This window comes from Thunnus albacares, chromosome 7 (assembly GCF_914725855.1).
Source record: "Thunnus albacares chromosome 7, fThuAlb1.1, whole genome shotgun sequence".
NCBI lineage: Eukaryota > Metazoa > Chordata > Actinopteri > Scombriformes > Scombridae > Thunnus > Thunnus albacares.
In genome coordinates, this window is record NC_058112.1 from 23,568,273 (window position 1) to 23,582,626 (window position 14,354).

The 14,354-nt window shown below is 41.0% G+C and overlaps 1 protein-coding gene across 1 annotated transcript in view; it reads right to left on the reverse strand.

The window, feature by feature from the left end:
• LOC122985719 (A disintegrin and metalloproteinase with thrombospondin motifs 20) overlaps positions 1-14,354 on the reverse strand; it is an 83,708-nt gene that overhangs the window by 26,700 nt on the left and 42,654 nt on the right. Inside the window, exons 16-26 of the mRNA XM_044356578.1 lie at positions 12,899-12,994; positions 10,277-10,443; positions 9,996-10,125; positions 9,086-9,212; positions 8,782-8,992; positions 8,212-8,376; positions 7,722-7,892; positions 6,661-6,780; positions 5,219-5,326; positions 2,614-2,778; positions 1,418-1,687 (exon numbers count right to left, since the gene is read on the reverse strand). Coding sequence (XP_044212513.1) covers positions 1,418-1,687; positions 2,614-2,778; positions 5,219-5,326; positions 6,661-6,780; positions 7,722-7,892; positions 8,212-8,376; positions 8,782-8,992; positions 9,086-9,212; positions 9,996-10,125; positions 10,277-10,443; positions 12,899-12,994 — 1,730 coding nt within the window. The remainder of the gene's footprint in view (positions 1-1,417; positions 1,688-2,613; positions 2,779-5,218; positions 5,327-6,660; positions 6,781-7,721; positions 7,893-8,211; positions 8,377-8,781; positions 8,993-9,085; positions 9,213-9,995; positions 10,126-10,276; positions 10,444-12,898; positions 12,995-14,354) is intronic.

Genomic DNA, 14,354 nt, shown 5'->3' on the forward strand with positions numbered 1-14,354 from the left:
TATGTGAGGGAGGACAGCACAAAGTGAGCCTGAACAGCAGTGCCTTCAGTCAAGTTCATTATATGAGACTTAACAGTGTACTGAGATGAATGCCTCTGCTGGGGGGATAAAACGAATAGAGCAATGTTCTTCTTGAGGCTTTCAGATAAAGTAAAAAACCTTAAAACATTTATCTCCAAGCTACTAACATAAAAATAGAGTTTTTATAACTTAGGCATTTTTCCAAAGGCATCTTAGGCATAAACTTATAATGGGACTTAGGTCATCTTAGCCTGAAGATGCTTTTGGGAAACTCCTCCTCTATTGTTGAAGTAACAGCCAGCTGTTCACTTATTTCTGCTTATTAGGTAAAAAAAAGGCATTTCATTCAAAATGGACTCAATTGTCTGTTAGCAGGGAGCAGATTCCCTCTTTAACACAACACATTGGTCTCCGTTTTAATGAAACTGGGCATACGCACAAGTGAAAGCACAAACACAAAACACAAAGGCAAACACAAGTACAAACTCAGGGTGAGAGAGCACATATAGAGGCTATAGGGACTTTAGGGACTTAATCAACTGAAAAGGAAGACCCTCAGGCACCCTACGAGTGGTTGTGGATGACAGTACTGGTAAGAATCACACATTTTTCTAACTCATGTACCAACTGTAAAATGCTGTTAAGGTCTGTTGTGCCCCTTCCCCCCAAAAAAAGCTCTTTGCACTTTGTGTTTGTGATAAGGTTGGTCGGGAAACACAACAGAACCACATACAGAAAACAGCCATCACAGCACCAATCCACCTACTTTAGCATAAGCTGATTCTATGCAGAGGTTAAACTACTAGACAGAGTTCAACACAAAGAGATTAACTTGTGCTTGACGAAAATAGCATTGTTCTTGCATTTGTGCCAACCTGATTCAAAGCCAAGAGCATGAAGCGCCTGAATGGCCTCAAACCATTTGGGTTTCTTTGTGCTCAGTTGATTTCAGCTTTAGAATCAAGGCTCTACCCTGAGGGAAACTAGATCTTTTCTTGGTTATGCAGCTATAGAGTACTGAATGTCTATGTTCACGCACATATATACACTCTGCAGTCCTTAGCGCTGTTTGCCTTACAACCTGTCCCTTTCTTATGGCACAGGTTGTAAGGCATACAGTGCTAAGGACTGTAGAGTGCATATACTTATGAAGTATCTTATGAAAGTTTAAATTTTGTTACCATAAAGAAAATGTAAATAAGCCTCCAAGAGAAGACCTTCACTGGTTTTGCAAACTGACATCGTTAACTCATTTAATCCCATCGGTCACAGATTAAATGGATTAAATTTATTCCTGTAAATGAAAGATGACTGATGCAAATCCTGAATGGAATTTCTAACATCACTCTGACACTGGACAAAATACTGCATTGTGAAAATCACATGCTGTACGTACTGCACCCCAGGGTCCGGTCCTCCACTGGTTGTCTGCTGAGGGCACATTCCAGCTGTTGTGCCCAGGATGGTGTCCTGGGTCCTGAGGATATCCATAGGGCTGGTCGTTGATGCGCTGACGGTGGTAAACAGAGGAGCAGGGTACAGCAGTACACTCCTGTTCTGTTGCAGGTCTCTCATCTGCGTCACAGAAAGACTGGTCCACTGGCTGGTGGTAGTTAGAGCAGACTACTTGTCTGGTGGTTCTTCCAACACCACATGTCACTGAACACTGGGGAGAGAACCAATCATTGGGTTAAAAAGGGAGTAGAGGCAGACTATCAATTTCAAAAGCAAAAAATGTTATTCATATTCATTTCAATTCATTTATTTCCTATAATTCTCATAATTCACTTAAGAGTGTTTGATCTCTATCATAGCACAAAACTCTAGTAAAAGTATAGACTAGTCTGCATTGCTTTAAGGACCATTTACTAGACTAATGTGAAATGATGAGATGAATTGACCAGTGTATTGCAGAAATATGGTAGACTGGCTGCAAAACTTATTGATTCTATTTTACACTATCCTGATCTTTTATCTTTACCCTTTTTCAGTTTGCATGCCTGGCTGACCTCACCTGACCATCTGTTTTCACTGTGACTCCCTTCCTTCCTTTCCCAACGTTTCTTCCATTAATTTCCCTAATGTGATTTTTAAAGGTCTAAATTTGGGGGGTGTTGTTTTCATTGTATTGCTTCATGATGTGAAGCTCTGTGATGTGAAGCCCTTGAGTCTGTAACTGTGAGTACAAAGGGAACAGATATCAGCTTAAGCTGACTGGCCCTAAATGAACTTAAGACTTTGTCCTCAGAGAAAAATTACATTGGAGCTTTTATACTTAAAAAGGACTTCATTTCACATGAACATGTGGTTAAAAAGATCATGAAAATAGTACTGTAAATCATCCCTGGTTCCTGAACTGTCAGTTAAATAACTCCACTTGGTCTTTTAGTAAGATCATGAAGAGTTTTGGCTGACATTCACAAAAAAAAAAAAAAAAAACAACTTAACTCCAAAATCACAGCAGTACCAAATGCCCATTTTGTTTCAGGGTGATTTTAACATTGTTGGAAAAGTGAGCCGAGTGATTACTGCAAGTCTCTTTCCTGGAAAACATCTGTATTGATTGGACACAGTGTCAGATGTTTTGCTTACAGGAGACCACTCCCCGGCACGCCATTGACCACAGGGGCTGAAGCAGGCGGAGGACTCCGGGGGCCGGGGCAGGTGGGCGCAGTATGATTCGTCGGCCACTCCTCCCTGGGCATCTCTGCAGCTGACATAACGTGCTCGCTTCCCCTTGCCACAGGACACCGAGCACTGAAGGGCATGTAGATACAAGCAGAGCTGAGATAAATATTTGTCTCATATGGAATTTAAAATTGTTTATATCATGTGGTTTTTAATGTTATGCCATTAACTCTTGTGTTTTGTTGAAATTGGACTTATTTCCTTATTGTTTGGAGTCCCACAGACTCACCACTGTGCGTGTAAAACTAATAGCAGTACTGTAATTGCAAAATCAATTATTTTTTTCCTCATTTTATTTTCTGACCTCATTAAAGCCAAACATGTAGCTTTGTTAGTACTGAAGATAAACCTTCCCTTTACCAAAACTGGACTTGCACATTAAATGAAGGTGACCTTATTTAGAAATTAGACATCTTATAACAAACTGCTATAAAACTCAAACAACAGAAATCTAAATAGACGGGGATTCAGAGAGTACTATCAACACCAATCACGGATGTAGGGCCTTTGATAAAATATTGTATTTAAACATGTTTAAATAATGGTCTTAAGTGTAATTTTCTGTAGCAGACTTCTGAAAAAAATGTCATCACTTTAAAATCATAACCAGTTTAACCACTATAACCAATTCTATTCAAAACTATGTTAAGTATGTTATGTTATTTGAATGAATGTTTTAAAAAACTGGCTGGTTTTCTGTGCCAGGAAAGCTGTGCATACAATTTCTGCAAACTGTTAGCCCCGAATGGTAATGAGAGAACACTATATACTGTATATATCATGTATCTATAGTACCTCTAGTAGACATGTAATTACGCAGACACTGTATAATATCAAGTGAGTCATCGGTAAGCTGCAATTATGTTCAATTTGAAGTTACCAACCTTACCACTTGTTTCATATGAAAGGATACAATAGGAATGTAAAATGTAAAACACATTTTTAGCATGGTCCAAAAAGATGAGTTTCCGATGCTTTGATTCATTAGTTCTTGTGAAGTAAAAATTTTCAATCACTTCCTGTGGGTTAGAAGATCTCCCACAATACAGTAATATCTTGGTTTAAGATGACTAACATTTAAGATAACAGCATTCAGGGTGTAAGGTCGGGACTTGTAGCGTAGCGACCAGGTTACATTGCTGTTTCTGTCTCTCTCCTCTGCTCCGCTCTGCTCTCTGTTTCTGTGTCATGGATCTATAAAGAGCTGCAGGTCCGTGTGTCTGTTTGACCAAGGGCGGGGCTCTGCATTCACAAAAGATTCGGCAATGCAGCACCGTCCTGCAGGGCTGTGTGGAGGCGCGGGTGTGTTTATTTGTGCTTTAGAATGTAACTGCCATGAAACAATCAGAAAAAAAGGTTTTATTTATCTGATTCACGTCTTTGTTCTCGCCAGTGCTGCTCGCTCTCTTAATTCACTCTCTAGCTCGCTCAACCACTACTGCTCTCTCTCTCTCTCTTTCTTTCTCTCTCTCTCTCTGCTCTCAGCTCGCCCTGGTCGAGTTAGGGAGGAAGGGCCAACTTTGAATGCACCAAACTAACAAATCTTGCATAGTATACCTTTAACTTTTCATGTAAATTGTATACTGTGGATTCTTTACCTGGTGTCATAAATATATGTGTTAAGGAATTTCTCTACCGTCGCTGGTGTCCTCAAATAACTCCCTGATCATCTTTCACCTATAGGTGAAACCATGCCATCTCAACAGGACATCATAGTTAACGTTTCTGAGTGGATGAATACCTAATGCAATCAAATGGCTCCAGCTCAAATAGGCACATTAATATCCTACTCATATCTATGACACTCTAGTTCCGCTGCTTGGGAGAATGTATGCATGTGTATATGTGTATTGTGTGTGTGTGTCTGTAAGACCACACTGGCGCTGGCCTCTTTGACATGTGAGCTCACACTGACTCTCAGATTGACAGACGGGGTTCAATCTTAGAAACCGTAGACTCGTGTTTAGATGAAATCTGGTTTTCATTTGTGACGAGTAACAATGCAAAGCATCAGACAGACAGAGGGGCCTCTCTGCCCAGACAGTGAAGCCTGTGTGTGAGTCTGTATATGTGGGTGTGTGTGTGTGAGAGAGTGTGTAGATGCAGCAGGGGGTAAAACAGACAATGCCAAAGAGGATTATGGTCCTGTACAGTATGTACTATCTGAAGGAATGCTGGGATATACAGTAAAATTCTATATGTCAACCTATTATTTGTAAACATATATGCAGCAGACCCATCATTACTAGAGTGTGGTTCTCTGCTATTAAACACAAAGAAACACACACACATATAGTATACAGTATATACAAACTGTTTCATCAATATTCTCATATTTCTTTGTCAGCAGATTATTTTCTCTCAACCTACACATCCACAAAGATGAACCAAACAGTGCAAGAACTTGTTTACCATTTAACAAAAACTGCATTGCTTTTGTATATTTATTTGGACTGTATAAGGTAAACGCCTGACTGTAATGTGCTCTGATAGCTTTTTGTTTCCTTACCGCAGTCCAGGAGCCATATCTCCACTGAGTCAGGAGCTGAGTGGACTTGTCAGGACGAGGTGTGCTTTGTGCAGGAGAGGCCCATGGACACGCTGGCATTTCGCAGTCCTGCAAACACAAACATGCAAACACTGTAGTCATACATGAGTCATACATCAATGGGAGTAAAATAAATATTCACAAGTATAGTAGACAACAGTTGTCATGAGCTAAAACATCAACATCATTGAATGAATGTGTCACAGGCTGGTCTGGTAGGAAACGTCGTCAAAGTTCACCAGAATTATCCACTGTAATAACAATGTAAGTGGCTCTGAGTTTAAATATTGGGTCATGTACTCAGTGAATAATGTTTGGTTTTGGATCTACAGTGCCTAGTTTTTGTTGCTCACAAGAATCAGGAGTTGAGTGGCAATGATTCAGCTCTGCTTGTCTTCCTCATCATCTAAACCACTAAGTTTGCTGACTGGTCTGGCTGCAGCTGTTGGCTCACTTGGTCCACTGTAGATGTTTCACGGCTCAAATCTCACAGCAAAAATTAAGCGGGTGCTATGGAGAGTTATAGTGTCTTTCAGCTCATGTTTTGGTATGTTTTCAGTGGAAATGCTTTGCTATATCCACTGTAAACAACCTGCCTAGCACCAAACAACGTTAGCAACTAACTGGTGAACATAATGGAGCATTTATCAGCTTAAGTAGCAGAAATTTCTCTCAGGAGCTGGACGGGTTCAATAAAAGAGAATGAGAGTAAATATCTGACTTACAGGACTTGTATTAGCATTAATTTGGAGTCATGGCCAGAAGCACGATTTCAAATGAATGCTAATGCAGTTCTGTGTCTACCAAATGTGTAGACAATTGTTTGCAAACACGTTAGCCACATCAGCTTTATAAGGTGATGTCAGTGTTAGTTTGTTCCACTTTCCCCACATCGCCAAAAAAATCACTCAATATTGCTTTAAGTTGGCTAATAATGGGACTATCATTTAAGTTATATATAAAAGTTATAATAACCCAGGTAGCCTAAATTTCTTGACTGAATATTAACCTTAGTCTGGCTTGCCTAACTGCAGTAATAATTAGCAGCTCTGTTAGTGAAAGTATATTCTGAACTTTCAAGAAGTTTACAATAAACAGGGCCCTCTCAACTTTCAAATTTATTGGAAAAACTTAAAACTAATACACTACTTCTACAAGATCTTGGTATTTTTGGTGAAATTTCACTTAAACCAATTATAATGAGCCTTGTGTCTTACCTCAGACAATACATGTGACATTTGCATTCAATGCTATATGCAGCATTATTGCTGTTGGTCTTTCATGATGTGCCTTTTATTTCTTTATCCCAAGAGAAAACCACTGACTCTGGGACAAATAACGGTGAACCTAAAGAGTTGACCTTTTGGTTATTTGAGCAGTGTGGAGAATGTTGTTCTTTTTACCTGACTGTCTCTGGGCCTCGCTGCAGCATTGCACTCTCTGTCATCTACTGTGTCACCGTAGTCTCCCGACACACACCTCACAGCTCTCATCTGGTAGCCATGGCCACAGGTCACTGCACACTGAATGACAAAATCACACACATGCATACACACACATACACACACAAACACAAGAGGAGAGAAGCCCAGTCAACCGCAAGCTATCTCAAACTCTATCTAAGTATGTCAAGGTTGATATCTTAGACAGGGCCTCAGTCAAGGTCCAGCTCAGCAGAGCTTGGTTAAGACCCTGACATGCACACACACACAAACGGACACATGCATTCACATACACACCCAAACTCTCAACTCGACCCTTTACCCAATTCTAAACTCACATACAAGGTGATCCGACCACGTTTAGGTACAACATGAGAGCGGAGGAAGTGCAATAGGATAGGTTTATTTGAGCAGCAAATTATAATTACATAGGCATTAACAAGCCGATATATTCCAGCTCTGTAAATACAACTATCTGACTTCATACAAACACATGCGGGAGGGCATTAGATGTATAAACTAGACTATGAATGGCCAAAGACATTCATTCATACATGTTTCATTCAGTTTGTGCTTTACCCTAACAGTGCCAAATCTATGGAAACAAAGAAATTTGGATGTATAGGAAAGTGTGTGTGTGTGTGTTTGTGTGTGAATGTGTGTGTGCAGTGCACTGTGGGTCAGGTTTAGTCTGACAGGATATGAGGGCAAAGTGAAAGCACCATAGAGGAAATGGCAGCTGGAGTCAGAGCACACTCCTCCATAACGCGCTGGTATATCAGGTTACACACTCACACACACACTTGAAATATACACTATCACGCCTACACACCACATTCTCTCTCCGTGATCTCTGTGACCACACACACATGCGCATACATATACACAGAGTAACCGATAGGAGTCAAACTCCTAGACGGCAAGCCACACATGAAACCCATTTCCTCAGTCAAACACAGCATCAAGTCACCTCACCCAGTGTGTCTATGTCTTGTGTGTGTGTGTGTGTCTGCAGGACTCACCGCTCCCCAGACGCCAACTTGCCAGGATGCACACTCAGGCAGCTCGCAGTTCCCTACAGCGGGGGGTTTGCTGGACAGGTCGCAGAGGTGCTCGCTCAGCTTTTCTTCGCCGGCTCCCATGCTGCAAGACACTTGCCTGTGCCTCATCCCTTTCCCACAAGTCACCAGGCACTGAGAGGAGCAGGTGGGTGGTGAAGGTGGGAATGGTAGGGTGTGTGATAATGGTGGAAGCGGGAGAGAAAAAGAAATCAATGTGAGATATTAAGCAATATAATTCAACAGCAATATAACTATAGCCTGTAAAATGACAATAAAGAAACATCAACACCTTTCTGACACAGTGTCAATAAATGTCAGTGTTAATATTAGAATTATACTCTGCTAAGGGCCAGTTTTGTTTTGGTTTTTCTGAAGTTTGGAGAGATTTGCTGTGCTATCCTATCCTTGCTGGAACCGTAAGTGTGGCTGTGTGCCTGTGACAGGTTCCCACCTCACTCCACTCGCTGAAAGTCCACTTTGGACATGGCTGGTCGTTGCAGATTTCGGTGACCACCCTCTGGTATTCGTTGCAGTCCCTGTCCACCAGCCGCCGGCCCAGATTGTTCATACAATAAGACTCTCGGCTACGGCTTCCACGTCCACATGTCTTAGAGCACTGTTTACAAGAATATATGAACCATTTTGAGCCCACGCAATCATGTTCATCCATATATTACACTTTTCTGCAGCAAAGCACAAAATCGCACAGATTTAACCCAAAAGCTTTATTGATGTTGTACTTTTAATACATTTTTTTAGGACAGAAATGTCAGATTATTTCAGATTTATTTCTAAGGAATATCTGATTATACTGTATTATATCAAAGTTTATATGACTTTTCATGTTGGCTCTCAATAGTTTATATCAAAAGTGGCACTGATTAAATTCAAAGATTATATTTGAGCACTGTGTAGGCCTAGAAAATGTCCCTTAAATAGGTAAGGTTCTTGCTTTTGTTTCCTTTCAAACTATATTCAGTTTGTTTGCCCATAACATACTGTATAACATAATTCCCCATACCTGTGACCAGGCGCTGTACTGCCAACTCTTGAGCAGACAGTCCCCATGGCAGGGCTCTCTAGTTTGAGGTTTGGCGACGTCTCCGCAGGTGCTGGCCTCCACCCTCTCACTCTGTCTCTTCATCAGGTTGTACTTCATACACTGGACATCCAGACTGCGGTAACCTGGTCCACATTTAGCTGAACATTCACTCTTTCCAGCGACATGCCACCTGTGTGAGAGGAGATGTAGAAAAAATGTTTGTGTTCTGTAGGAATTTGTTTTTGCAGCTCTATGTGTCTTTCTTTGTGCATTAAATGCGCACCTGACTTCACAGTCATTGTTGCAGGGCTCAGTAACAGCAACAGGACGAGGTAAGTGTTCACAGCGTTGGTCCGATACCTCAAGGTGATCGCTCTTACGCACACACACTGCCTTTCGTCTCCGCACACCTATACAGAGACAGACACGTGCGAAAATAAGCAAGTTTTAAATCAGACAACATCTGGCAGAGTTCGCTTGACAAAATATCATATTTCTTCACCTTTAACTAGTCTGACCAGCTCTCTGACATCTAGTCCTTCATCATACAGCCTTAGGGGTCCATGTCAGTCTCAGACCCCATGAATACATCTCTTTACCGGGTGCACTCTGACCCACAGGGAGCCTGACTAGCTTGCTTCTAAAAGGGAAATCTAAGGGGCTTAGTTGGGTTAAGGGCCAAGCTTAGGAGAAGGTGTTGGACGATGTGATTGGCCGGGGTCACACTGGGGTTGCCAGGAGGGGGATTTATGGAAGGAGGGGATGAGTGAATAAGATTTTAAATCCAGAGGTGTGTGTAAGTGATGCAAGAGAAATGCTGATCCTAATGTACACTGACACTGAGCTCCATGCCCATGTAATAACACTCTCTATAATAAGAGCTGGTTTCTATAAAGTTAACACTTTTACAGATTATTAGTGGTGAATTTTTATGCTCTACATTAAGAGTGGCTGTGAAATTCAACAGTCAGTTCGGCCGCATGACTCTGCAGCAATAAACTTGTCTTCACAATGACGAATATTGCAATTTACGAACTAACAATTACCCTGAAAAAATGTGTTTATGCTTGTATCACAACTGCACAATAGCTTTTTTGTGCAATTGCAAAGCTTTTTAAGATTCACTGAAACCAAAGAAAATTGACCATATTCTTCATGTGTGGAGATTTGGCTGCTTTGGCTGCAGATCTTACCCTGACAGATGCGGTCGCACTCAAGCCAGGAGCCTGAGGGATCCCACACAAACTGTTCCCTGTGTTCCTCGATGGGTATGTTGAAAGAGTAACGGACATCTGGGTTGTAGAGGTTTCCCACACACAAGACCTTTGGAAACAATGATGGGAGTTAAAAATGGTTTTCCACACAGAGATATCACCCTTGTAGACAGAAATCACGCTCAATATGTTGTTAGACGAGAAGGAAAGACAACAGAAAAGACAACAGAAAGACAAGAAGAAAGCTTTCTCCTAATAACCTGCAAAATGAGCTCCTCCTCGATGCGGTCAGTGCAGTTGATGCGTTCCACTTTAGTGTCCGAGCCGCTGTACTCTATGACAGTTCCCTTGAAGGTGATTTCCCTTTTGAACATGGCCACCACAAAGTTCCCATTGAGGAGGAAGTTTGACTGGCTATCAGATAATGCTGGGATAAGAAACAGGCAGATAAAAACAACAAATTTGACCACAAAACTAAACAACAGAACTCGAAACATGAAAGAATTCAGCATAAATGAAGGAACGTTTTGTTCCTAGAATGAGTTTGTGTCTTGCGGAATTGAGGTTTTGGGAATGTTTTCGAAATGTGGCATTTGTCATTTCAGGCAATATGTTAAGTAAACAGTCTTTGAGTTGCCAACCTATTGTTCTGCAAAGCCATTGTTGCAGGGGAGGTATGCTGAAACACTAGTGGCACTAAATTGCAGTCATTTGGAGTTAGACTGCGTGACTCTCCTTAGTGACTGACATTGCAATGCAAACAAAGGGTCTCCGTTGACTGCAAATACAAACAAGTACATAAACATACAGACACAAATGGCACACACAGGAACACATGGTTAGACGCTCACACTTGGCAACTAAGCACATGAACGCAAAATGAACACCGACCACCTCTTTCTCTACCTCAAAAACTATGGTTCCAAGAAACATGCAGTTAATTACAATCTGAGAGTGCATGCCGAAACAATGTATGTGATTAAGTCTCTAGACGCAGCTTTGTTTACATTATAGTCTGCACGTTGTTGAACCCCAGCTAGTCAGCTTTAGCCTTAAGACGACTGTGGGGGTCTGCAGGATTTTGACAATGATCTACAGACTCCGGTTGTCATCAGTGACACTTTGCAGCAATGGAAAAAAATGCATTAGCAAATGTACACAAGGGTATACACACAGAGTGCTAAACTTAAACATATATGAAAATCTTAAAGTCCCTCTCTTCTCTCATGCCTGGTGCTGACCATTTCACAGAAAAATTTACACCTTGATGCCTGAACAGAGACACTGGAAGTTCAATTAACATGATGTACAAAAGCTGTTTAAAAAAAGTATATATTTTGATATAGATGGGTGTTAGATTAAAGGGGAAAAGAAACACTATGAAGTATCAAAATAAGATGTTGGGCCACTACAAGTCTCTGCTGGAGGGAGTAACGTCATTCTTCCAAAAAATATTTCCTCATTTAGTGTTCTAATGTTGGTAGTAGGGCTGGGCAATATATCGATATTATATTGGTATCGTGATATGAGACTAGATATCGTCTTAGATTTTGGATATCGCAATATCGTGATATGGCATAAGTGTTGTCTTTTCCTGGTTTTAAAGACTGCATTACAGTAAAGTCATTTTCTGAACTTACCAGACTGTTCTAGCCCACTTAGTTATTATATACACATTACTGATGATGATGACTTATTTATGAAAAATTTCATTGTGTAAATATTTTGTGAAAGCACTAACAGTCACCCCTACGATATTGTTGCAATATCAATGTTGAGGTATTTGGTCAAAAATATTATTTAAAATATTATTACATTATTTTTGCTTTCTGCATTGATTCAGCCTCACTTTTTGCAATATATTGTACTTGTGGAGTTTAACTGCAATTGTGAACTGCATTTCCTGTGTGTACTTGCATGACTTGATGTGATTATAAGCTCAGGGATTCCCCTTTGTCAAACAATTGCCCTCGGCTTTATCATTAAATACTTGCATTGAATTATGTTTGCAGAGTCTCTGACTTGACTGGGTGTGGTGCCCTTCTTAAAAAAATGTTCTACATACTGTAGCAGCCGGAATGACAAAATTGGCAGGGCGTTGCAAATATTAACCATGTTTAATGCGGACGGCGCACACTCAAAGTGCGGTTGCAGTGCACCGCAATAGCGAGAGTCAAGCTTTTCACAGCAGCATGACAGTGAGAGCCTTCCAGATGTGTTTTCTGACAATTTGACTTGAGAACATCTTGAATCTGACTTGAACCATCTGAAAATGGGCATCCACCCTGACAAAATAGGCAGAGCCCCCAGTTTTTTCTCTCTCTCTGTCTGACTCTCTCTCTCTCTCTCTCATGCAATCATACACACACACACCCTGAGCCCGGTGGGTCTATCTAACCCTACACCCCTATATCCACTTTCATGCAGCCTGGGCTCCACATGCCTCTAATTAGCACCTATTGCTGCCTCATTTATCTTTCTCAGGGGCTGACACTCCATTTGCTTTCCCAACCAACCCTCTTTGCCATGACCAGATGGACCAACGCCCCATAATGTTTCCTCCATACACACTCAGTACAAATGACAGCTTCCTTTCCTTTATGAATACGGTTTGACAACAGTTTGGCCCATGTCTCTTTACCTTCCATCACTAAAAGCCTGCCTTTACAGCTCTGGGTCACCAAGTCTGGGTGGTTTATGGTCGTGTGAGGGGGTAATGGCATTGACCTATGTGATGAGAACTAAAGGAGTGCAATATATACAACTTATTAGGTTGGACTGCTTGCATTTTGGATTGATTCTCCCAAGAAAATTTGCAACTTGATACTGTGTTGCTTAAAACAACATCCTTGCACTGATACATACACACAGAGTATACTCACCGAGGTAGTTGTCATCCTCTGGCTTTCCAGAGTAGCTGACTTGTTTGATATCAATGTTGGTGGCTCCTGCTGGGATCCGGACCACTATGTTGTAACCTGAAGAAAGAAAAAAGAGACAGGCAGAGTAATAGAATGAGACAAAAAGCATGAATAGTTATACCCTCAAAAGAGACAAAGTAGCCACAATAACAGCAGTGAGCGGTCCCACCTTGATTTCCATAATAGCTTCACTATGCTACACCAAACTCCAGTCAGGGAAGTCCGGTTCCAACCACTGGGGATTTAAATGTCACACTTGGAAAAATACAAAAAAGGTCTAGTCCTCTCAAATAACCTGCAGGAGACCTTGTTTTAGTCTCAGAGGCCCAACCGTGAAATGATATGTAATTATTCCCTGGACCTACCTTTGGCCTGTAATTACTACACCGGGCCTGTTGTCCCATGATAAACTAACATAGAAAACGAGTGAGCATGACAGAGAAAGAGAGCAAAAGTAAGCAGCAGGGAAACATGTGAAAGCCAAGAGGTGACAACAAAAAATGTTGGGACAGAAATTGAACAGGGGTCAAAGTACAAAATGAGTAAGATATAAAGAAGATTGTGTCAATTAGAGGAGAGACGACAGATTAAAGCAAGAATCTGTACGGTCTTGTGAGAAGTGCTTGGTATTAAACCTTAATACTTTTTTGTTACCAACTGAAATGTGTCCGTAGCAGCAAGTATCAAAAACTAGCTGATATTGAATGCTTGCTGAGATTTGAATATGTTACTTATTCTCTGATTGTCCAATATTGGATTTAAATCATCACTTTGCCAATTATAGGATATATTGTTTTTATTGGTAGACTGTGGTTTATCTATTGTTGTTGTTTTTTTAACCAAAATACAGTTATCATGTCAACATTAGTATCAAAAAAATTCAAACGATAGCTAGCTCTACTTATGAGAGTAGTTGCTACAGATTCTGCACACCAAAGTAAACCCAGAATACGTAATAAATCAATTTTTTTCTACAGGTAAAATAGGGAAGATCAGATGATTAACAGCATATTCCTGTTTACAGCAACACTTTGAGGTATGTAGGGTGGAAAAGGGTATACCTTACTGTATGATGAGCAGCTGTTTGGACTACTAGGTCAGTCTGGTAAAACCACAGGGTGTTCAAAGGCTTGATTGAGGGTATGATAATGGTGGGTGCTACGTAGCAAATTATTAACATTCACTAATTTCTTTCATGTTAGTTCAGCTTGAGGATTTCATCCGATAACCGTGTGGTCAGCCTTCCAACTACAAAGTCCTGCCTTAAGAATGACAGAAAAAAATCAATGAAATGAGAGAGAGGAGGTGTGAGTTGGTGTGATACGATGGCTAGCCTCACACCCTGAGCCACTCGGGGGCAGCACTTGGTTTGCATATCTTCCTCTCATCAGCCATCTTTCACACACACACACACACA